This window comes from Calonectris borealis, chromosome 2, assembly GCF_964195595.1.
Source record: "Calonectris borealis chromosome 2, bCalBor7.hap1.2, whole genome shotgun sequence".
Classification (NCBI taxonomy): Eukaryota; Metazoa; Chordata; class Aves; order Procellariiformes; family Procellariidae; genus Calonectris; species Calonectris borealis.
The window spans coordinates 6539848-6565843 of NC_134313.1; the positions used below are offsets into that span (position 1 = coordinate 6539848).

The 25996-nt window shown below is 44.4% G+C and overlaps 2 protein-coding genes across 2 annotated transcripts in view; both read left to right on the forward strand.

The window, feature by feature from the left end:
* Positions 1–7154, forward strand: part of COL22A1 (collagen type XXII alpha 1 chain) — a 213554-nt gene extending 206400 nt beyond the window's left edge. Inside the window, exons 58-64 of the mRNA XM_075141117.1 lie at positions 597–632; positions 893–937; positions 1239–1418; positions 3623–3689; positions 5102–5284; positions 5652–5729; positions 6699–7154. Coding sequence (XP_074997218.1) covers positions 597–632; positions 893–937; positions 1239–1418; positions 3623–3689; positions 5102–5284; positions 5652–5729; positions 6699–6886 — 777 coding nt within the window. The 3' untranslated portion in view covers positions 6887–7154. The remainder of the gene's footprint in view (positions 1–596; positions 633–892; positions 938–1238; positions 1419–3622; positions 3690–5101; positions 5285–5651; positions 5730–6698) is intronic.
* A 7572-nt stretch (positions 7155–14726) lies between these two features.
* Positions 14727–15527, forward strand: LOC142079778 (uncharacterized). The gene has a single exon (XM_075144525.1). It carries the CDS (start codon positions 14727–14729, stop codon positions 15525–15527), a length of 801 nt encoding a protein of 266 aa, XP_075000626.1.
* The last annotated feature ends 10469 nt before the right edge of the window (positions 15528–25996 follow it).

Sequence of the window (25996 nt, forward strand, 5' to 3'; positions counted from 1 at the left end):
ATGATATAGTTCTGAAACACAGGCAAGTTTCAGGCTCAAACTTGCTTTATCACTGGCTCTGTATCCATCATCTCAGCTCGTGTAATACAAAATGGTACCTCTTCTTACAAAATTTACTTCCTTTACATCTTTAGTATGGCTATAACATTGGCACTGCTTAAGCTAAACCAACCCAAGTAAAGTGTACGAAGCTCTGTGAAACATCTGTAAGAAAAAGGAATAAAATGTATTGAAAGCAGGAACACACGTTCAATGAAACATCTGTCCTGATCTCAGCTGGTTCGGTAGAAATGAATTCCTTTTATTTACAAACATTTACATGGTATGAAGCTTTACAGTTGGACTTGATGATATTAAAGATCTTTTCCAACCTAAACGATTCTATGATTCTATTTACTGAAAAATGCTTTCTAAATAGTCAGATGTGTCTTTCCAGGAATGGCCTATAGCAGTAGGATAAGGATAAATCATCCAAACCTGCTGCTGTGTAGCAGAAAACTTGGGCTCTAAACAGAAAGCAAGATTTGTGGTTGTTAGGTAGGGTCTTTCTTCCAACTCCTTGCAGCGCGATGCTAAATTCTCTCTGTATCTCTCAGGGAGAACCAGGAGAGAAAGGTCCTCCCGGAAAAGAGGTAAGTTAAATTCCCAGTTGTTTCAAAGTAGGGCTGGTGTCTTGGAAAAAAAACATCAAGGATGCTACCCGGGTTGCAATAAATTGATTTTTTTCTTGAATTGTTGATATTTGAGAGCAAACAGGGAGCTCGCGGGAATCTGTGGGACTGTCAGGAAAAGAAATTTTCCTCGGGTCATAAGAATCATTGCAAAGGCATGTGCTTTATTATTTACTGTTATTATGGATAGCTCTTTCATGCTCACCCTTATTTTGTTGCAGGGTGCACCAGGGAAACCAGGTGAAATTGGCTCCAAAGGAGAGAGGGTAGGTTGGAGAATATTATTAGTTATTTCATGACATTGAGATAAAGAGAGCTATTTTAAGTTAGGGGCCGAGGAAGGGATCATTCAAAAGTGAAGCATGGCCTGTAGACATCTGCCATGCTCCCCACCATCCCAGCCCTCTCTTTAATCATTCTCCGTCAGTAATAATTTGTGGATCATTTGTAATGCACCAGATGTTGTATTCAGTAACTTTGCCAGCTCAGCTGTTTGTGTTTTGCTGTGCTTGGAAATCAGAAGTTTGCCTCTTATTTTGTGGTGATAATGTCATTTTTTTCACATAGGGAGAGCCTGGCATCAAAGGCGAAAAAGGCCCTCAAGGAGAAAAGGGCCCTCCAGGCGACCCTGGGATACCTGGTCATAAAGGCCATCCAGGACTGATGGGTCCCCATGGACCCCCAGGAGATACTGGGCAGGTTGGACCTCCCGGTCCTCCAGGACAACCAGGATTTCCAGGACCAAGGGTAAGACTGCCGGAGAAGGGCTTTGTACAGTAATTTTACTGCCACAGTGTGTGATCAGAAAAGTACCTAAGATAACAGTAAGGCCAATAGAAACCAGAGCAAGTGTGTGTTATAATGGGGAGGCAGCATTTTTATCTCTTGATACACAAAAAGGAGAGCTATAACGTATCTCAGGGATGTGTTGTGGGGGTGTTGGATTAAGCTTCAGGAGAGCTGAGCAATCCAGACCTATAGCCAGGGTAGCCAGTCCCTGACACCTTACCCCCCTAAAAGCCTAAATCAGGTCATGCAACTATGGCCATGGGTCTGGAGTTTGAAAAAGGTTGTTTCTATAAGGGTGTTAATGCACAGCATTTCATACGGAGGCCTTAACGCCTTCCTCTGCTGCTGGTTGTTATGAGAGACAAAATGCTGAGCCGCGGAAAGGTCACTGCTCTATTCCTGGAAATCCTGGAGTCAGCTCATCAGAATTCATGAAATCCTATTTTTGTTAATATTCTCTTTTTTTTTTTTTTTTCCCCCTAACGGGAAACAATCTCTACTGAGAGTGCCTGAGGGTAATGTATGTAGAAGAATGAGAAAAACTACCAACACTAGTGAAACCGCTATGTGCGTCCTGAGGATGAATTTGAGATTACCTCAGAGGGAAATAAACAGTGAAATAATCTCTGATATAAAAGCTGGGTAAATTATAGACAAAGCATTTCTTTGTGTGTCTCAACAACATAGAGTTTTGATGAAATCCAGTGATGATTATGGAGGCTTAATGCAACTAATAGGGTTAAAACTTGAAAAGATAATTTGTGAGCCTTCAAAGTATGTTCCATAATCATGTTTACTTACTGGGATATTCACTAAGAGCCATCACAAATGGTTAGTACTTAATGACAAAACTGTTTCTTTTGTCACCAACAAACACATCTTTTTGTCATGCAAAATTTGTGTTGGGAAGAAGGCAGCAAATAGACCAACTCTGTACTTACCAGCAATGTTATTGGTTAAAATTGAAATGTCTCTTAGGTATTTGATAAAATCTACATTTCCTAATGAAGAGTAACTTCTGACTTAGAAGACCTCACGAGGTTTTTGTAAACACAGAGGACACAGACTGCATCCTTGTATGTTAAAAGGATAGGTGTGAGGGAAAAGCAACACTTTCATGCAAATAGCTCATACACAAAAGAATGAAGTCTTTAGAAGTATTTTCAAAACTAGCAGAAATCAAAGAATAATTTTAGTCAAAAAAAGAAAAGTGTATTTCAAGTGAAACATCTCATTTTATGATTTACAGAGGAAAACATTTGATCTTGCTGGTTCAAAATGGTTTATTTTTTAAATATAGTTACATTTTTTCTTTTGAATTCATGCAAAAACAGGAGTCTGGTTACCCTAAAACCACTTTTTTTATTTTCTTGGAAAGGCACAACCTAAAAAATTCTCCTTCCACCTGACAAAAATGCTTTCATCGTTTTTTCAGTTGCATCAGCCGGACTTGTTGTTCACATAGCTTTGAGTTTTGACAGCTATTACAGCTGTTTAACAGCAACGTCGCACAAAAGAGCTGAGAGAGGGGATGAAAGATACTGTCCCTTGGAGGCTGTGTAGGGGACGAAGGCCAGGCAGCCACATCCCCTGTCTCCCTTCAACAGCCTGAAATCAGGCAGAACCTTGTACTCATTTGGAAGAATGGGTATCGTATGCGTAAACTGGCTTCTGTTCCCTGAGATAAGGCCTGTTGGCAGGCGATGCATCCAGTGTGTTTAGAGCAAGTCTAGATACCCACCTGAACTACCCTGGGGGCACGCGTGCTTCTCTCTGCAAAGAAACGTGCAATGCTGAAAAAGGAGGTAGGCTTTCCACTGTGATCTAGTAGGGCAGAGGATGCCTCCTGGTTCGATTTCTACTACTTCTCCTGTGAGTATAGGAGGGATATTTTCTCTAGGAAGGAGATGGGGACAGTGTCCCCAACTATGCCCTCCGACCAGGCTCCCTGCTTACACCGTTGAGCCCATGGCTTGCCAGCAAGTTGGGAATTGTGGATGTATTGAGTCCCTTTACATTCTTCTTTCAGGTAGTCCCTGCAGCCCTGTGTATGCTGTGAGTGATGAAATGCAACCCATTAAACCCTTTGTGGAGGGTTTAATTTGCACATCCCCTGGCTGTGATTATTATGTCTTGTTACTGTTGTGATTATTACTCTCTAGGGGGAACCCCCATCTCTAGAGACTTTGAGAAGGCTCATCCAGGAGGAGTTAGCCAAACAGCTAGATGGTAAGTAATCAGCTCTGGGAAGTCAGCAGATATATCTGAGAGGATGAAAGATACTTTCCACAGCTGTGGTGGTGATACCTGAACCTCTCCTGCTTATGGAAGGCCATGTTGCAACAAGCCTGCCTGGAAGGAGGAATGTGTAAAATGAAATGTGCTTAGCAAGCTTTACTGTTCCCCAACCTTGATGTTCCCAGCAATAGCACAGGGGCTTTCTCCCTTCTTCAACCCAAGGCCGTCGCCTGTGCTAAGCACCTGATGGCTTTTTGCTACCAAAACAGCTTTGCTGCAGACGCATTCCTGCAGATGCCTGGGCTGAGATGGTAGGACAAGAGAAGATACGCATTCAGCCAGATTAATTTGGGGCCCTGGAAAAGAAAGTAATCAGAGTAGGACCTAAACTTTCTTTTGAGGTCCCAGCGGGACGAGGAATGTTCCTCATTTCTGGCTGTGACATTTGATACTTATCAGTATGAGAAGAGGGGGTGGAGTGGATGTGGACGGCTGCTTCTCTCAGTACATGGATTGCAGACCACTACTGACCCCATCTACAGTGAAATGCAGAGCTGTAGTGCTTTTTCTCACACAGCTCTTGGAGCAGCTGACATATAGCTGCAGGCATTTTCCTCCATTCTAAAGATCATGGTTCAATGGAGTGGTTTGTTTGAAGGATTTTATTTACACACTCTCAGACTTCAAATTCCATGCCAATCTAAAAGCATTCAAGATTTTGGATCAATGAAGAGAAGATAGAAAACCCTTCTCCCTCTATTCTGTAGGATGGTTTTGTGATGCTGAGTGTCTCTGAAGAGCTCTCTAGGCTGTTCAGGGTCTTAATATGGAAGTAGCAAGCAATGTGCATGCTTGGAAATTGGAGAATATGCTGACGCAGGGAGCTGCCTTAGTTACAGTTTCTGACTTCACTTTCAGAGACGGGTACATGAGCTTTAACTCCACATGTGTAACAGCCCAGAACAAGAAAAGTAAGCTTTCTCCCTACAGAGCAGCCATGTAGCGTTTTGCTCTGTGTAGCAGAAGCAGTGGAAATAGGCTTCTTCTTTTCAGAGCAGCATTGAATCCAGTTTGACTGAAATCCACCAGCTGCACAGCTGAAGGAAAGGACATTTCAGATCTTTGGTGGACGAGGAGCAGAGGATGAGAGAAGTGTTTAGGATTAAGTATGAAACTTAAGAGAAGTTTCAAGCTACTGAGAAATGAGGTTTAAATAATTTAAAGAGGGTCAGGGAGGCACCATCATGGCTTATGGGGAAGGATTGTGTGGGAAAAACAAATGAGTGACCCTGAAAAATTGATCTGTGACAATACTTGGACTTTACTGGGCCACTGGTTCTGGCTTTCCATCTCTTGGAGCACTGACGTTCTAGCCTAACAAACCCATTTCCCTCTCTTCACAGCGAAGTTAACCTATCTCCTGGCTCAGATACAGCCTGCACATGTAAAAGCATCCCATGGCAGACCAGGACCTCCTGGTCCCCCTGGGAAGGAAGGACTCCCAGGAAGAACTGGCCCTCCAGGAGAGCCTGGCCGGCCTGGACAGACTGGGTCTGAAGGGCCACCTGGACCGATTGGTCCCAAAGGTGAGTGAAACTTGGTGTGTTTGGGCAGTCCCATAAAGGGAGGTGTCCACCACACTTTGGCAACCACCTCTCCTGTTAGTAGCATCTAAGTGGTCCTCAAAATGCATGTGTTAGAAGCAGCCTCACTCTGTTGACCTAGAGGAGGTGAATGTAACCAGCAATTGCTGCTGTGTTCCACCTCTGGCCAGAATTGGAGCAGGGCAAGTCTTCATTCCCAGTTAACATCCCATTTCAGAGGATTGGCCACAATTAGGAACTATTTTTAGCAAAGGTATTGGCGTCAGTATGGATGGAAGACCTATGGTAGTTTACTTTTGTTCCGTAGATCATGCTCATCAGTTTATTATTTTTCTTTCCCTCTCTACAGGAGAAAGAGGAGCAAAGGGTGACAAAGGAGACACTGGTGTTGGCCAACGAGGGGAAATAGGTCCTCCAGGAATTCCAGGTGTGTTTATTCAGAACACCCCACAAAACACATCATTCAGAACCGCTACAAGGACATAGGTCTCTGCCATATTAGATAGACGATCAGGGTAACGTAAATACGGCATACACAATTTCTGTAGAAAGTGGCCCAAAGGGATGAATTCTATCACCAGCATCGTATCTGGCCACCTTTGTTTCCTCAGCCTGATTGACAGGTATAATGATCCACCTCACTAACAGCTACGTTAACTGACCTTTGGGACAAATACAAAGTGAAGCTTTAATTACTGGATACACTGTGAGGTGTCCTATCTGCCCTTGCCAGAATCTTGTCGTGACCAAGCTGAACCCAGAGATCCAGGCAGCTTCAGATGTTGTAAAAGGTCATATCCAACACCTGTGCCTCAGGCGTACAGTTCGTGCTTTACCTTTGCTGACAAAGAAACAGCAAACATATTTAGTTTCTAATTTGAAATTAGGAGCCATTGATCAGTCTTGCCTTCACCCTGCTTTGTTGGGGAAGGAAACTATGGGAAGCCTTCATAACTCCATGGTCTGCATCTGGCATACTGGCAATGCCTGCATCACCTTAAAATGACAGTGGACCCACTGTGCTTCATATGAATGAGTTATCTATCTCCCAAAGTTGGTCTTGCCTCAAGCTTTCCCATCCTCACCTCCTCTCTATAAGGACTATATGTTGTTAGTTGGCTCGTGCAGGTGCACAACTTCAACGTGGTGACAGAGGGAGAGCAGCCATAGGGGAGTTGTGCAGCCCAAGGATGCCATAGGGGGTGGAAATCTTTCTTTCAGAGGACACACTTGTCACATCCTTGTAGATACATGCTAGCCAGATCTTCCACCCAAATCTGTGGAAGCTGATGTCTGCATCCCAGTTTGGCAACAAAGCCCTCTCCTGTGATGTTACACTGCTGAGTACTGCACCCTGGGGGTGTCACTCACCAAGGGCATTTTATTTTTATTTTAGGCCTCCCAGGGGAGCCTGGCTATGCCAAAGATGGGATGCCAGGACCACCCGGCCCTCAAGGCGAAGCTGGTATGCCTGGTCTCACGGGTCCACAGGGACCTCCGGGAGCCAACGGACAGTGTGACCCCACTCAGTGCGCTTACTATGCAAGCCTGGCTGCCAGACCCGCTAACGTCAAAGGGCCCTAGCGTGCAGGCAGTGTCCCCAGACTTGTTTTTAAAACTTGAATTCATCATGCCTGCCAAGAGGTCTCAGATGTCTTCAACTGTGTTTCTTTCGTGGGAGGCCTTCTAAAGCCAACAAATGCTGCCGGTCGGTCAGATTATTTTTATGAATTATAATTATAATTATTATTATTATTATTATTATCTTTGATGTGATATGTGAATTTGTTTTTGTTTTCTCTAACATCAGGGCATATTACAACATTAAAAATAAGTGGTTTTTCCCTCTTTTGAAGAGCATACAGTATCGATGCATTCTGTAGCTGTTTATGCAAAACCATTCCGATGCCAAAATTTTGTCTGTTATCTGGTTAATTCTTTCCAAAGCTTTACCCCTTGCCCTTGAAACTGAAATAAAATCCTGCACTATGCAGCCCGGGGCATTAACTGTGAGACACAGGCTGATCGCAGGATTGTTGTTGTTGGTGCTATCTGCCATCCACATGGAGGGGAGGAAGGGAAAGCCATGCCAAAGCTGGGGAAGAGGTCTCCAGTTCATTCAGCTCACAATGGACGGACAGTTATGAAGAGCCAATGTGTGTTTCCCAGAAATTCCCTATTAAATTTTATGTTCTTCTGCCCATAAATGAATTTGTATCCTATAGGAGCTAATTTTTATGGGATCCTGTGGGATCTCACAGTAAGGCCTGAAGAGACTGCAGAGATGATCTAAACCTCCTCACTGCTCCCTGTGCAAGAACTCCAGTGCTTGGAGGGTTTGGTCTTACCAGACGGAGCTTAGCTTCCTTCTGTCAGGAAGATGCCTCTGCAAAAAGCCGCGATGCTGTCCTCCATCAGCTCAGGGATGCCGAATCCCCTTTTCATTGCCAGCGCACACACAGCTCCCTACCATTGCTTCACCCAAAAGTCAGCCAGAGCAGCATAGAAATCACTCTATCACTCTATTAAAAATCTCAAGAAGCCAAGTGTGACCCAACTTAACCGTTTTAGATGATCCACTATGATTATAACTTGGGAGGGTCGTGTTTTAGAGGGTAGGTGAGAAGTTGCAGGCTGGTCTAGAAGAAGGTTGATCTCTGATGAAAGGGTCAGAACAAAGAGGTCTTCAGAAACCCAGAGGAAATTTTGTTTGAGGGTGAAAGCAAAAAGTCAGACACTGTCCTGTTTCCCCTATCAGCTAATTGCCAAAATCAACTTGAGAATGCAAAGAGAAAGTAAAGAGGGGATGGAGTCTGAAAAGACCTTCACAATAGGCCATTTGTGAGTCTAACCCTCTGACCAAGACAATCCCACCCACAAAGGTGTGGATCTGGGAGGTGATCAGGCCTCAGATATATGTGCCAGCCAGCAAAGCAGCTGCATTTTCAAAACTCATCTGCACAAAGCAGTTTGTATTGAGAGATCGCGGTAATGAACCTGACACAGGCACGAAGTGCTGAATGTGTTTGGAAATCTCATCAGGTCTTTTGGAGACAGCGAAGAGGCACCCTGCCCTGCTGGCAAGTTCTCCATACGGCATGGTGCTTCCAAGCTGGCGAAGCTGAGCATAAGCCACAGCTGTCTGTAACCACCCCAGAATAAGACCCCACTTCTAAAACCCAGAGATAAGTATTTACCAGCCTTGGAGTCTTTTTCTCACCCAATAGCAGATAAAATTTGCCTCTGCTTTTACTGAAAAATGAAATTAAATAACATGTTCACATGCCAGGGTTAAACAAAGCCTTTACTGTGTAGCTCTCAGTGGTGCTATTTTTGCTATTTCCTATGCAAATAAATTCTTTGATTTGATTTTACTGTGTTTCTTCCTATGGAAAGACCAATCAAAGTGAAAATATCATAAAGTGAAAAGCTTACCGCTTTTAAGTAACTCTCAATGGTATCTCTGTTACTGTACTGCATCTTAGGTCAGCTTGCTGTATTTCAGTATTAAGCAAACGTGTTGATCACATTGTATTTAACAGCACCGTTTTTCCTAGTCCAGGCTGAGTGAGATTTCATCCCTCCAGTGGTGAGGCAGAACAGGTTTTCTACGCAAGGAATACCTCTCGACATGGCACGAGACATCATTTTGAATAAATGTGATGGCAATGAGCAGGTTTTATGGAGGTCAAACATGTTAACTGGGCCATGTTAATGTGACATTTAATTCCTGTCACGATGGTGACTCCTCAGCCTCTGTAGATTGTCTCTCATCATGTGTGTCTGCATGTGCCATGCATGGCATAGAATAATACGCTCCAGTGCACCATGCGAAGGGTAGATACATAATGATGTTCTGTTAAACAAATTTCAGGGTCTTTCACGCTTGTGAGATCACAGAATCATAGAATAGTTTGGGTTGGAAGGGACCTTTAAAGTTCATCTAGTCCAACCCCCAGTGGGTGAGATGGTGCAGTGGTATCTAGTTGAAGGAGATCTAGGGGTTTTTTTGGATAACCCTTTTCATTTGAATGTCTGTTGGAGCCATTGCTAGAGTCTGTGTTAGGAACATGAGGGACACACCTGTATCTTTAATAGCAGTGAAAAGATCTGCATGGATTAGGCACAGACTACGGCTCTGCAACTTCTCCACCCAGAAAAGGGGACACAGCCTAATTCCCTTTGCTCCAGCATATTCCCCAGCATATGGTTGTCTGTTCAGTCTGGTCCTGGAGACACCCCAGACTGTCTCTGTGCCCTGAATTCAGTGGGTGCCATTTCCCTGCTTTTTCTTAAATCTCATTTTCTCTCCAGCCAGTCAAATGGCATTTACCAAGCATAATCTGTTGCTGCTGAGAGGAGTCCGAGACACATGCTGCAGACCCAGATCAAGACCCGTGTTTATAGCCACCCAGTTACTACGGGTATAGTCATCAAAGGGAGGCTTCTGTAGCTGCCACCTCTTACAGAAGCAAGCCCTATGTGAATGTGCCTGAAAAGTCACCTGCAATAAAAGGTAAGAAAGGAGGGTTTATTTGCAGGATTTCTGCCCTGCAAGCTCAAACACCCAAAGCTGCAACAGTTTTTGCTTCAGTCTGTTCATGGGTATTTGCAGTCTTTGGAAAGGTAGCCTGAGATTACTTTCCAAATTAGATCTGCCATCTGGGCAGACAGTAAACCTACAAGTACAGCCCTGGGCATGGTCAAAAGCTGCCCTCCAGAAAATGCAGATGCCTCTGTGCCTGAGCAGGTGACTGTGTGTGCTGGAAGGCGACAAGCAGACGTGTATTGTCTGTCCAGCGTCTTGCAAGGTGACCACGCAGGCAGGAGGTGGCAGATAGGGCAGGGACAGTGCTGACAGCCTCTCCTCTAACCGCTCTTGAATAAGGGAGGGCTGCAGCTTTTGCATCTCAATGTTCCTGTCTCTGCAACAAAGCGGCTGGTACGTCACCATAAAGTCTGAGGTTTAAAGCCAGGAATACGCTGATATTTTTGTCGGATTTTGTTTTGGCTGGTCCTGTGGTTAGAGAGGATATACTGTTAAAATTGCATTAGAGAGCCAGACGATGTATTATTTACATATTAAAAAGGTGCTAATGACACGTGGGTTTTATGGCATCACTGTGGGTTGTTTTTTGTTTTGTTTTTAAATCAAGTGTGTAAATTATTGCAATTATAGCAAACAGACCATTATTCCATTACATTTTTTCCCTGTCAAATAAATAAATTAAAAACCAAACCAAACCAAACCAACAGGACCATTTGAGGAAAATATTTTTTTGTGTTAAATTATTTAACAATTTATACTTGTTTTCTAAATTTTTGAATTGGCTGCTTCTTGGAAGCTGTAGCAGGGAATGGATTCCCACTTGTGAATGGCCCTTCTCAGTACAGCCTTGTGATGCTGTTTTCTTGAGCTGTTCTTTTCCCACCTCTTGTTGTTAATATGGGATAATTAAACCGTGTAAGGCTGAACTCTGTTCTACATGTTTATTTGGAGATGTGTAAACAAAGCAAGACCACTCTGTTCAGGACTAAACCAAATGTTTGTGTTTTTTTCGCAGAGAAACAATAAAAATGCTGTAGCAGCTAAGCCCAAGCTCTGTGCTCTGACACAAAACTGGCTGGGAGATGAGCATAGCTTTTACATTCCGGGCAATTTTAAGAAAATAATAATTAAAATTATTAAAAAAAAGAAGAAAATAGAGTGTACTGATGGCTCAGTGTTTTCATATGGAAACTGGCCAAGCTCTACCCTGCTATAGATTGCATTTTGGCAGCTTCTGGAGCAGGACTTGATGCCTAGGCGTAGCTGGGTATGACCATCCAACAATGTCTTGGGTGCCAGAGACACTGACAGGGCACTGGCAGATATGGAGGGGACCTAGGGGAGTCTTTCCAGATCTGCAGTGGGTGACCCTAGGGAAGGTTACGTATCACATCAAATGATGTGAGGTGCTTATATCTAGGTATCTGAATCCCATGCTCAGTCTCTCATAGTGGGAATCAGAGTCAGGCCACGGCACCTGCACTTTGGTGGCTCCAGTGTGAGCTGTGGAGCCTGGAGAGCGATTCAGCTCACCCTAAAGTAGTCAGCTGAAGCACTCTGGGCTGTGTTGCCTACATTAACTAGGTCTTCATGGAAAAAAGATCTTCTGGTAGCTGTCTTTATCTTCTACCACTACTGACTCATGTTCCCACTGAGTTGGTGTGGGGATATATGTGTTACAGACGATGCGATGTCGGGTGCTATGTGACTAGCAGCCAGGCAACTCAGAGGTAGAGGGACAAGGTTACGGCACAAACCTGTACTGTCCTTGTGCCAGGCAATAACAGGAAAATTTTCTTAAAGTGACTGCACTAACTCAACAGTAACAACATAGACTGAAAAAAATCCACTACCACCTCCTTCAGCCTCCGTGAGCTGGAGTCCAGCGCTGCTGAGGGTTAAGGTTGCTGCTCCATGGCATGGGCAGGAAGAGCAGCACAAGGACAAAGCCAGCCTAGGGGTGAAGACAGGCTCTGGACCCAACCTGCAGCTGTGCATAGGGGTGAGCATCCATCAGAGACCACGAGGAGTCCTCCTTGCTGCTGTCTCTGCAGAGCCAGCGCTGCTGGGGGAACAGTCTCTGCATCAGCCACCCAATTGCCTCCTATGTGCCAATCTGAGCACCTGTCTGAGGTCCTTAGGGTAATAAGGGTCCACCAGAGTCTGGACTTTCCTTTCAACACCTTTGTAAATGGTGAAGTGGAATTAAAAAAAGAAAGCCTGCTTAGCTTCATCAATCTGGATTAAACCTGGACATCACAAACATAGATTTTTGTCTTCTGACTTGGGAAAGGGGAACAACTGATTAGAAAAGCATGAAGACATGATGAACAGGAGACTGATTTTCAGATTTGCTCTACAAAGCAGATTTTCACTGTAAGGGCTAACTTCTGAATACCTTGCGTAGCTTGACTCAAGAATATTGATGCTGGCACTATTCTTGGAGTTTGTCTGAACTGAGAATGAGAATATCCTGATGAGTTTCTAGGGGGATCATGTGTTGAAAATATGGGCTCTTTCTTGTTATTTTACATTTTGGATCATGAACCATAAGTAGAAAGCACAAGGGGACAATTTGACAGAGGGACATTAATCATACTCTGACATTCCCGATGAGCCAGCGACCAGCATCAGGAAGAAGGATGTCTGCAAGATGGAGCAGAAAAGAACCTGCCACCTTAGTAAAGGAAAACCCAGGGTCAAACACCAGTTGTGAAAAAGTGCAACAGGAGAACAGTGCCCAACATCACAAAAACCTCTCTCTGACCACGGCCTTTGGCTCTGCAGGACATGCTTTCTGAAAGACTCAGGTTTTGATTTGGAGAGATAAGCATGTTTAAGCAGAGGGCAGGACACACAGCAATTCAGTTTATTTCACAGGACAGACGTATTTGACAACATGTTCTTAGAAATACATTTTTCCCCTTAATGTGGGAGATGGCTTTCGTCCAAGTCTGAAATGACTCTCATTGCAATAACTTCTTCAGCACTTTCTTGATGGGAGTTGAGTTTAACTTTGAGTCTTATTTTTATGGTCGATTGTGAGGTCTGTCATTTCTGGTAAGCAACTTTCCCTTGCAAGTGAAAATCTCATTTTTCTTTGGCTGCTGTACTCATCTCCGATGTACATATATTTCCAAGTTATTGTACCCGCTCTTACTTATGAACAACTATTAGACTTTCTCGAGTTCTGCTGAATCTTTTTAGTGTAAAACGTCCACCCTTTCTTGATGAAGCTAGCACAGCCTTCAAACCCTATTGACATTAATGGTGACCCTAAAGAGCAGGAGTAGCCACTTTCAGTGTCCCCATGATCTGCTCATGCCATTGTGCACTCAACTGTGATAGCCCCAGCTCAACAGCTTGCGCAGTCCCTGTTGGGAAGCCCAGCAGGCCTGTCTCCTGCCACCAGCATCCCAGGAGCTTATAATGCCAAAGTAACCTCACAACACTGCTCGATACTAGGCAAGTGATATAGTTTTCTCTTACAGATGTTAAAAATGAATCTGGAGGAAATTTAGGGCTTGGTTTCAATAGGTTTATGGTATTTGCACTCTGAATCCAAGTTAAGAGTTTTAGCCAGCATGCGACAGCCCTGATAATCTGTATTTCAGGGTGAAACCCAATTAAAAAACAGCAGAGCCTAAAGTGTAAGTTCAGAGGGTTGAACAATGATTCTGAAATCCTCTTGTCAGCACCTGATAGAGGGCTCCCAGCACTCGCCACTCATCTGTGCAGCCACACACCCCCCTGATGCTGGGACACAGGCTCCCGGGAAACTCAGCACCATCCTGGGCCAAGGAGATCAGAACTGAGCAGGGTGGGAAAGCAAAGCTGATGTGCCCCACCTTCACAAGACCCGACCTGATAGACCTGCTTACACCATACCTCTAACACATTGTCTTCCACCTTCAGCAGCCTGTGGGAGGCTGTGGAGATCCCCTCTCTTTGAAAAGCATTTGAAATAGTTTTACTAAGCATTTTTCAGCTGAAAGCCTTAAGGATCAGAGAATGAAGTAAAAGAGGTGGGCTCTTTCAGCCTGAGGCTTCAAACCCACAATTTTCTCCTTCCAGGAAAATGCCCTGCTCTCTATATCGCATGCTGTGCTGAGTGGCTTGGGATAAACCTGGCATTTTACATGTCTCCTACAAAAGCTATGCCAGCGAGGAATAAAAATTTTCTTTTAAATATGCCAGAGCAAGTGCAGCACAAGAAAGAGGGTATCTCTGTGGTGCAGGGGTTCGTACACTCAGCAGGAGAGAGAAGGCCTTCCAGATTTCAAAATTTATTCTTTATTGTGTTTGCTGAATGTTAAAGGCACAAAGTGACCTGAGGACAGGATCTGTTCATGGTTCCCAGCTCCCAAGCCACCAGCTATGAGTCTGCCTTCTCCTTGTCCCATTTACCATGTGCTTTATCTACCCAGCCTTGATGCTTCCATTGCAATCCCTTGGGACTGACCAACATGAATTCCTCGGACAACGGCACCCTAGGTGCTCCCAGAAGGAGAAAGCTACACACAAACAAGGATTTGAACCAATTTGCTGAAAAGCACAGGCACAGCACTGCTGTTTCGCTTTCTAAACACATATTTGCCACCAGCTCACTGGCTGCAACCACGAGAGGCAACGTCATAGCCCGGGAGCTGGGCTTTGTGTACGCTGCAGAGCTGGAAGGGAAACACCTGATCAAGTGAGAATGCCAAGTGTTTACTCAGTGGGATGTATCTGAGCAACCCAAACACTCTGCATGTGTGTTGGTAACGTGCCTGTCAGAGAGGAAAGCTGACGGAGGGCCGTGATCCACCGAGAACCTCAACGCAACAAATCATCAGTGACCGTCTCCGATCAACCAGCCACGGTTCTGGTGGGTCAATGGACACAGCCACCTCCTTCGGGTGTGCCTCCACAGGCCCCGATCCTCTCGGGAGGTACCTTACAGAGCACGATCCAAAGTATGAAGGGAAGAAGAAACTCAAGATCTCAGGCAGAGAGCTGGCGTCAGTTCCTGCGCAGGTCTTTGGCTTGGACCAGCTACAGGTCCTGGACATGAGCCCAGAACGAGAGAGCTGCCTGAGGTACCGCATGGAGCTGCTCCCCCGAGAGATCAGCCACCTCAGGAACCTAACCTGCCTCTACGTGGACTCCAACAACTTGAAGAAAATCCCTGCCGAAATTGGCACTTTGAGACACTTGGAGAGGCTCACTCTGAGCAACAACAGCCTGAGCTCGCTGCCTCCAGAAATGGGGGCTCTTCAAAGGCTGCACAGCCTCCACCTGGCCAACAACAGCCTCACCGAACTGCCTGCACCCCTCTGCCAGCTGGGGAGCCTCACCTTTCTAGATGTGAGTGACAACAAAATAGGCACAATCCCCTCCAGCATTCGGCATCTGGAGAAACTGGAAACGTTGCTATTGCTCTTCAACTCACTGGAGAGTCTGCCCGAGGATGTCTGTCTTTTAAGGAATCTGCACACGCTTTGGTTGGGAAACAACCATCTACGGTCTCTTCCAGCAAGGTTTGGGGAGCTGGTGAACCTGGACTGGGGATACAATTACTGTTCGTGCAACTTTGAGGGGAATCCACTGGAAAGTCCTCCCCCTGAAGTCTGCAGCGGAGGCCCTGAAGAGATCAGAGACTATTTCTTGTCATTTCGTAGGACTCAGAGAGACTAGACAACTGGTGTCAGTCCTCACAAAGTGACTGAGATGGATTTATTCTGTACAAATCAACTGCACAAGCAAAATGTGTTTCAGATAGAAAAGTCTGGTAAAAATCACTCTGTGGAACTCAAAAGCTTCCTCTCTGCTGTAAGGTGATTTCTCTTGCAGTCTTTTTTTTTGACAGTAGTATTGAACGGCGGTGTGTACCTTTCAAAAATTGATTCAAGGACAACTATAATCTTTTTTGTTATTTATAGTTGCGTAGATTTATCTCAGGAAATGTTGCGGCCAAACATTCAGTCTGGGAAAATGAACAATAGCTAATCTGAGAGGATAGAGTCAGGTAAACAAGTGGTCGTACATAAATAGCAATAATTCGTACTGTTTGTTTGCACACTGGGTTGGTGCTTGAGTCTGGACTTGAAGTAGGTGCAGGCTGAGATCTCTGGAAGCGTTTAAGGCCGTACAAGACTTGTGGATTTGGCTTTTCTTCAGGTAGTCCAGAATGTCATTACTTTTCATGGTATTTTACATCCAACACACAGGTCGAATCAGCTCAGGCTTCTGTCTAGCTCTGGATAAGAACCAAGATACCATGCAAGCAATGTCTCCATTGCTTTGGCAGGACATAGCGTATTTCTTACCCTGCTTCTCCTGAAGAGCAGTTTCAGTGCAGGGCTATCACACTCTCTGGAGGCAGCATGGACCTGAAGTCAACGTGCCAGTCCCTCCGGAGCAGACCTCAGTGATATTGCTCCACGGAGCTTGGTGATGCACAGGGGCAGCCCAGATTTAGAGCATGCAGCACTAACAAAAAAGTTTCCACTTCTACCGAGTCTGGGAAAGTGTTCAGAGATATTAAAATATGAGTATGCAAACTTCCTGCAAGGGAACATTTCTGAGAATCCCTGTCTATAATCATAAAAGGCTTCATCAGTGTTACATTATGGAAATTTGCTGAGACTCCTTTTTGTTTCATTTTGCTCTCTCTTCCCCTTAGCCTCTGATCAGCATCTTCCTCCCACCTCTCCTTAGCTTTGCTCTTTGTGGGATTTTTCTCTGTGGCTACTCCCTCTGACATTATCTTTGTGTTTCATTATTTTCTCCTCAAAAATCTCACATTCCCTTATAAATGCTTGTCTTGGCCCTCTGTCTCCTTTGTTTCTTATTTCTCCTTTGGCCAACGTACAGAAAGCTGCAGCTTTGGGTCTTTCCTGGAAAGTAGAAGGGCCTGAGTCAGGCCTGCTGGGAGATGAACGTGTGCTTCCAGGGTTCACAGAGAAAGGGAGAGAGGAAGGGTTTGAGACATCGATACACGGACCGTTAAGTCTCCTGTTCAGTCATTTGCTTCTCCTTGTGGCAAAGATCAGCACAAGGATAATAAGAGATCTGAACTGACGCTGAAATTTTACTGGGTGACAAAAGCACAACTCCAGATATTCTTAGCGTGAACTGATTTTTACACTGCTCTGATGCTGAGTCTGCCCCTGACCTCTGTGAACCTTTCAAACCATCCGTCACTTTTTGGTGGTACAGTAACCAGATTCAGTATAGAATTAGTATATCACACAGTGATAAACCACCGCATGGCAATAATGGGCATGCAATAACATCCCACCAGTTCGTTCGGTTTTCCTGCAGCTGATTATTTCTAAGATGTGTGATATAGAAAAGAAAGGAGTAAAGGGACCGTGGTGCCTTGCTCACTTGGCTCTTTCTGTGGCAGCATGAAGAATCAGAGATGAAGGAGCAGGACAATGAACTGTAAGTCCTTTGCCCTTGGTTGTTTTTCAGAGATTTCCAGCAAGATAAAGGACTGCGTGTGAAGTAGCTCCTGAAGCTGGTGCGAGGTCAGGCAGAGGATGTATCAAGGTGGCAACATTAAAGACGTTGAAGGACTGGGGGTTTGTTCCTCTTTCTGCCATTGTTCCATTCTCTGGACTCAAACAGGTCTGCTGTCTTATTTCCCCATTCCTCCCGCCTCATTCTATACGTGCAGTCATCCTGCCTTTCTAAAGCTTGTCTCGTATAGGGCATGGCATAAAGGCAGTACTAGCAGCGGGGCACAAGTAAAGACAAGGTTATTCCCCTGTTTTGGGACATGTGCAGGAATGAAATTCTGGTAACCGTGGTCTTTTTTAGAGGCTGGTGTCTAACACACTGAATCCTTCCAGGGCATCCTCTTAGACAAGTGGTAAGAGGGACAATTCCCCATGTCCCATCTCAAACTCTTCAGATCCTATCTCGCTGTTTTTCTTCTACATTGCACAGGGTTTAGGCTTGAGGATCTGTTTCCAATTTTGGCTACCTTTCCCTTCTGCTTCTTGGCTGGTGATTCCCAAAAGGCAAGCTGACTTTAGCTTGTTTGGGGAGTTTATAGCATCTCACAGCTTTCACTTCTGGTTTTGGCCAACCAGGTTTCACACGTTTAGTTTAACTACTCCTCTCTCAAAAAACCACAGACATAATTTCTGAAGCCTGATTGTATCTGTTAATAATATACCTGTCATTCCTGGGAGTGAATGGAGCTAAAAAGGGGGTTAAAGCCTGCAAGAAAATGCGATCTTTAATAAATAGTGCCAATACCTTTGCTGTAATTCTCCAGTCTGTCAGGATCAAGAGAAATTCTGAGAAATGAATGCAAGTGAGGGCACTTTGACCATACCATCAAGCTGCTTGAGCAGACTGAATATGTTATTCAGCTAGAGGTAATTCTGCCCTGACACCATGCTGTCTGTCGCCTCTTCCTCTCCCTTTGTCCTGGTTGCTTCCAAAATCCCACTTCCCAAAGTGGAAAACCCCAATAGTGCATACGTGCTGCAGTGTTCTGGCATCTGTGTTAGTGCCATAGTTACGCAGAGCAATAACTGGATCTTGGTGTTGTCATTAAGATGGCATTAAAATCTAATCTCAAACTGCTTATCCCATATTTGTTGTACTATCTGTATCGTTGCTAAGCTTCCTCCTTTGCCTGTGCTCATTAAAACTTCAAGCGTTAATATCCGAGAATGGCAAACTGCTAGGATATAGGCCCCTGGCGAAAAGACCTAGATATAATCCATACTCGGGGGGCAGGGGGAGGAGGGAGAGGGGAGGACTGTTAAAGCTGACATTCAGCATTGATGGGAGCTGTGCATGCATTTCCCTTCGCCCCATACTGTACTGCAAACAGACTGGTGTAGAACAGCATTGTCTCCTGGAATTGCATAGGACTTTCATTTGAAAACTTTGAACTCTTGCAGCAGAACAGTAATGAAATGTAAAAGCAGTAAGTGAAAAAAATTCCAAATAGAAATTCAGGAGAATAATATATATATAAGGGCAGAGGGCTCTTTAATTTAGCATACAAATGCATAACACTTCACAGGCTGGTAGCTCAAGCCAGACAAGTTCTGACTACAGATAAGCTGCATATTTTTAATGGCAGAGAGTTCACCTGAGGATATGACAGGTTCTCCACCACCTGAAGCCTGTAAAATCTAGTCTAGCTCACCCGAAGGTATGACTGTAACACTCCACCTTGTTTTATGCAAAGTGAAAATTACAAAGGCTCCTTCTGTCTTTAAAAGTATATGGCTACAACCTATGGCTACCATAAATCTAAAAGATTAGATCCCAGCGTTTACTTACTTCTCCCTCAATTTGCCTCTGCATGAACTTCAGCTTTTTAGTTTTCGATGGCTACGAGCAATGCTTAAAGAATTGAAGGTCACCAAGCCAGGAGCGCTGATCAGAGGGCTCTTGTGTTCGGTGGTGAAGTCTCTGAGTTGGCAATACAAAAATGAAGTGGCAGTTGCTGTTCTCTTCATGCTTTTTGGAGTCAGCAGCAGATCTCCAGGATCACAAATGGAAGACTGGTCCTGAATTCACTTTGAGTGGAGTTTAGCACGCACCAGTTTTTCAAGTCTTTGAAAAGTCTTGTGGTTGATCAATCAAATATATTACATATTAGCAGACATCAAAGGAAACACAACTTTGCAGACCCCCAGAAAATAAAAGACGCTGCGGCTATTGTCCTACATACAATACAAACATATCTGATATCTGAAAGGAGAGTGCTAGCTTGTGAACATGCAGTTGCTGGGGAGCTGTCCCCAGATGTTTTCTATGGGTTCCCTAGTCCAGGAGGGTATACAGTCAAAAGGCCATCATCACTGAGGGAGGCCACTGTTCCTGCTAGCTGGATGGACCCCAAAATCACCTGCCTTTCTGTCTTCCTCTGTGCTCTGTAGCCTCATCTCAGAACTTGACAGTCCGACTTCAGCAATGATGATTTTCTGGTGATGCAACACTGAGTCAGTGCGAGAGGCTCAGGTCTGACATGAATCCATGGGATCGATAGGTTTAATTATCATTGATTACATATGATCACTCACTGTCAGAGGCACCAGATTCAACAGAACATGTTTCCCTACGCTTAGGCAATGGTACCACAGGAGAAACAAAGCAATGCATCAGGAGCAAGTGCCATATCATTCAGCACATCAAATTGCAATGAAAGTCTAAGTAGCATAGCTAATGAAGATCACTCTAAGCCATACAAAGAAAGGTTTTTGACTCTGCAGAGTGTTCTGCCTGTGAACCAAGAGACAGGTAGTAAATGGTGCTTCAGTAAACATCACATCCAAGCCATGGATTTCTTGTGTTTGTTAAAGATCTCAGCGGTTGTCAAAAAGCTTTTTATTTTTCTGCCACCCTAGGGAAACTGTAAAATGTGTTGCTATTCTCACTTCCATGCAAACAAACTTTCCTTGAACAGTTCAGGCAGCAAGAAAATAGCAAGAGAGGAAGAGACTGATATCACGAGCAAAGCCCAGGTGTAATAGTCCACACTGAGTCTTTGTACTGAAGCTCACTGGATTTTGCCAGACTTAAGTGTCTATTAAGCTGGCCTGGAGCTCACTGCTACTGAGACTCCCAAAGTGATCCCACATCCAGTCATTTGAAGCATGAACATTATGAGGACTTGTATTCAGTAGGATGCAATGATTCTCATATCAAAGGTATTGTTTCAGCTGGGGTCAGGCCATTAGCAAAAAGTTATGTCTAAGGGAGAAATCATAGAATCATAGAATCATACAGGTTGGAAAAGACCTTTAAGATCATCGTGTCCAACCGTCAACCCAACACCACCATACCCACTAAACCATGTCCCTAAGGGCCTCATCTACACGTCTTTTAAATACTTCCAGGGATGGGGACTCAACCACTTCCCTGGGCAGCCTGTTCCAAGGCCCGACCACTCTTTCAGTAAAGAAATTTTTCCTAATGTCCAGTCTAAACCTCCCTTGGCGCAACTTGAGGCCATTTCCTCTTGTCCTATCACTTGTTACTTGGGAGAAGAGACCAACACCCACCTCGCTACAACCTCCTTTCAGGTAGTTGTAGAGCGCGATGAGGTCTCCCCTCAGCCTCCTCTTCTCCAGACTAAACAGCCCCAGTTCCCTCAGCCGCTCCTCATAAGGCTTGTGCTCCAGGCCCTTCACCAGCTTCGTTGCCCTCCTCTGGACACGCTCCAGCACCTCCATGTCCTTCTTGTAGTGAGGGGCCCAAAACTGAACACAGCATTCGAGGTGCGGCCTCACCAGTGCCGAGTACAGGGGCACGATCACCTCCCTACTCCTGCTGGCCACACTATTTCTGATACAGGCCAGGATGCCGTTGGCCTTCTTGGCCACCTGGGCACACTGCCGGCTCATGTTCAGCCGGCTGTCAATCAGCACCCCCAGGTCCTTTTCCTCCGGGCAGCTTTCCAGCCACTCTTCCCCAAGCCTGTAGCATTGCAGTACTTTGCAAGTCTCACTGTTGAAAAGTTCGAACTGAAACTTCTTGCTGTGATGCAAGTTTTTTTTTTTTGTTCCATTCCCCGGAGCCCCGGAGACTTAGAAAACAGTTTATTATATTCCTCTTTGCAACAAGCCTTTTATGTGCATGAAGCTTGTTGAAGAGCTTCTTATGAGACTTACTAAAGTGAAACAAGCACCGAGCCTGTCAGTCTTTCTGCTCTGGTCGTGTTTTCCACATCTCTGGTAGTGCCCTTCTCCTCTGGACTACGGCTACAGTCTTACTGAGCAGTCACATTCAAAACTGAATACAATATGGCCTCTGAAGTCTTTCTAGTGCCAAAGTAAGGACTACTGCACATCTTGAAAGTTATAACCCTGTTTGTTCACTCTTGTATGGTGGTGATTTCTCTTTTTTCACAAGCAATTCAGCTTGTCATCTACTGTCATACCACACTTTCCTACAGAGCTGCTATTGTCAAATTTTGGTATGGCTGTATTTGCATAAGCTGAAGTTTGTAACCTTGCACTTGTCCCTGCTGAATTTCAGCTTTCCCCCTCCCACCCCAGACAGGTTATACAATTCGTCAAAATCATTCTGAATTCAAATCCTGTCCTCCTGTGCTTACAATGCCTCCGAGCTTTATGCCATCTGAAAATTTAATAACCATACTCTCTTTTCTATCCTCTAATTCATTAACGGAAACACATGCCAGGATTGGATCCAGAACAGACCTGGCTGAACTCCACTTTCTACATCCTTCCTCTCTGACAAAGCACCACCGATAACCTTTCTGATATGTTATCAAACCAGCTTTGCACCCAATTGATCATGTCTCATCTAGACCATGCTGCTGCGGCTTACTTATGAGAATGTCACATGCAACCATTTCGAAAACCTTAGCAATGGTAAGATTTGTGACAGCTACTTTTCCTTTATTCTTAAAGCCTGTTACTTCGCTAAAAGTGGAGATTAGATCAGTTCAATGCAATTTATTCCTGACAAATCCACACGGGCTGCTTGTCCTTGCTGCTACATGAAGCAGCTGCTGCTGTGACTTGTTATCTTCCAGGTGCTTATGAAATGTGCATTTGTTCCAACAACTGCAAGGCTTGAAGGGAGGGGAGCATTGTTTACCATTCCTCTCCCCCAATAAAAACAAAAAAAAAAAAAAAGAAAAAAAAAAGCCTTTTAGCTTAAACTATCTATATTCCTTATAGCTACCATGACTTTTTGGCCTTCAGAAGCCTGGTGCTGTGTGAAACAACTATCTTTAATGCAATAGCCCCTTGCTGCTTCAGCCTCAGGAGAAAGATTCAGGGCTGGTCGGGGACCAGGGCTCCAGTAGAGCTCATTAGAGCACAAGCACATCCAGGCTGGAAGGATTTGGTAGCGTCTGTACCATGTCATGCCCAGTCCTGATGTGTCCAGGGTGGTCCCATGGTGGTAGTGGAAGGCTACGAGATCCTCTTGCAGTTTGGGAAATGCAGCCGTGGGAGAACATTAGCTTCTGTTTCCCTACTTGGTTGCTGTGCAGAGGACTTCAGCCTGGTCATGGTTCAGGGAGAAGACAGTCACTGGGAGGGGGAAATGACACAAGTCTCGAGGTACCCAACCTATTTTGGTCCTGTCTTGTCAGCTGGGAGCTCTCCTTGGCATTTCTTGCTGCGTCCTATTTTTAAATAGACGTCCTTAATCCTATTTCTTAGACCCCGAATGGGCCTGCGTAGCATGCAATTTCCAAGAAGGCAGCAGAAAACTGATCCTGCAGTAACTAGCTCACAGTGTGCATCTGTGTGTGTTCCCCGGGCGGCTATGAAAACCAGAGGATATCTATCTGCACCCATCGACTTGTAAAAAGGGTGTTTCAGATCAGCCCAGCCATCTTCTTTTGATCTAGATGAAAGGAGGATTCCTTTCTGTTCTCAACACTACTGCTGGCTCTTAGGAGGTTTACCCTTTGCATTGGGTCTGTACATTCACAGAAAGAATAGGAATAAAAAGTTAGCTCACATATAGGCTAAATATCTGCCAGACTGATTGCTTCTGCACAGTTTTCACACATAAAATACTGTTGGACTTCAGCTATTTCTAAACATCCACATACAACAACAGCATGGTTCTGTGTCTGGTTACTATTTGCAAAGTTTCCTTTTCAGATGTAAAGCAGGCCTTATCCAGATTGAATAACTGTGATTTGTTCCTAGAGCACTAGTAAACCTAAATTATCCCTTATTCCTAAATTTTTGCAACTGTGAGGTTCAAGCACTTTGGTCATGCCCTTGATTCCCTCTTCTAGTGTTTGGCGGTGTCAGGGTTTGCACAACTGGGAAGAGTTGCGTGGCCTATGGTATATAGGATTGAGAGACAAAGCTTCTCTCTAGACCCCTTTTGAGCTAACGTCTATCAAAAGGCTACCTGCCCTTCCAAGAAGTTAGACTTGATGACCCTGCTTGTTCCTTCCAGTTCCGTGTTCTTAGTTGTCTCTTTGCTTATTAGATAATATTGCTTGTTGGGAATGTGCTAAACTGATGCTCTGTATATGTAGACAATTTCTGTTTGAAATGTTAAGGTTCTTTCCTTTTCACTTTTTGTACTGTTGTTTGTACTGTACAGACTGACGCCAGTTCTGCACCGTTCTGACACATTCTGCACAGTCATATACACTGGGATATTTTTTTTTGTTGTTTCCTAGAAAACTTTTGGTGATTTCACTGGATGAAACTAGAAAAAAAAACAGAAAGAAATTATATGATGCCATGGGTATGTGTGCATGTAGATTCTGCATCCTCATTTAGCAGAGCCATTAGGCAGATGCCCTGTATGGATACCAGTTCCTCACCCTGTTTTAATATTCAAAGCACTTTACAGACTCTTCTGGATGTCATTGTGTTCATGCCAGACCTTCAGATGTTTCTTCAGAAAGAAAGATGATAATGGACTGACAATGTACAGAAAAACTAGCACTTGCTTTATTTGAACTAGGTTGATTGTCACTGGAAACAGCTTGCATTTCAAACTGGTAAAAAGAGCCTAAGCCAAAATGATCTTCTTCCTCTCTAGAGAAGAACACATAGGATATTTTACAATTATTTTTCAAAATGAAATGTGCTTTTTTAGTTGCACAAGTCCTCCCCAGTCCCCTCCCAAAAATTAAATAAGAACAGTGTTTTATTTCAGAAGTATCAAAAGTTTGCCTCTAACTTTTCTTACTGCAGACAATAGCATCAAATCTGCATCTTTTCTTTTTCTTTCTGTGAACACTGCATGTATCATATGTTGGCAAAATATAGACATTGTTGTTGGAGAAAAACCTGAAGATTTTTTAATCTAATCCCCTGGATAAAATGTGGGTGACTACTGGCATAATGTTAAGTTGATGTTTTCAGAGTTGGAGCTGTCAAACTGCAGGATCCTTCAGGAGTCGGCAAAGACTGATTCCTTCGTATCTCCAGGATCAATTGCAGTCATTAATCTCTGGCACTGATTGCAAAGAGCTCCTTAGGCAAACGGTCTCAAACCGGTTCCCACTGGAGGACCCCTCCATATGACAGTAGTGCCGTGTATTGCCAGCCTTCTTGGTGCTTCTTGGAGAAGAAACGAGGACCTGAGGGACCCCAGAGCAAAGCTCTTCTCCAGAGGGATTCCCTGCAGGCCCAGCTTACTGGAGCTGACGGGTGTTTCCTTGAATAGGATGCTCTAAGGTACAGACGGCTCCCTGGGTAGGGTTGCTTATATATTTTCTGAACACACTTGTCAGCAGTCTTCTGCAGGCATCTCCTAACCAACGGGTCCTGGCTTGACCCCACAGCTGGGGAACTGTTATAGCAACAGGCTTCAGTAAGCTCTCAAATTTAATATCTACCACAGAGAAATCAACCATCGCAGCTATGGATCCCTGCCCTTCACTTGAATCTGCAGCTAGAGAGGTCTAAAACAAGTTTTCAAACATTGAGGCCAAACAAAGTTTTGGAGGTGATAGGGTGGTATGAATTGCACACTGTGATGCTCAATGGCCACTTCTGTATATGATAATCTATACCTGTGATCCTCTGGTCGGTGAATATGGCTGAACTAGTTGGTCTCTCCTGGCTACACACCTAGAAAAAAATCTGGCGGGTTTAACCTGCTGGAAATGGTGCCTGGAAGCACCATTCTTGTAGCCCCAGTCTGTTGTATGCACCCTGAGCATGAAGGTTGGAGCTTACAGATGGATTTGCCTACACACTTTCCTGAAAGAGAGACTTCTTCACCCCCAAAATTTCCAACAGACCTTAGAGCCTCAAAAGCTGGATTGTATTACAACAGGAACGAGGGTGCTGATAATTTTAAACCCAAGAAAGCTCGGAGGGGGAGAGAACAAATGAAAATTAGTTATAAACACAGCTCTTGTACTGGCAATGGGGTCCTTTATTTGAGATTTGTTGTCTCTCCAGTAATCTTTCAATAACTTCTGGGATTGCAACATACTGCACATGGTTCCCTCTGGAGTAGTTTCTTTTCATCTTCTTAGTCCTGGCTGCCTGTCTCCAGAAGAAAAGCCATACTGGTTCAGATCAAGGGTTATCCTGGACCATCTGTGCAGTATTGTCTCTCTAATTAGGGCCATAAAAAGTAACTGAAGGAAAAATAAACACAAGGGAAAAACATTTAATACTACCCTCTAATGCTTTGCCAGTTTCCGAGTATTTACGGTT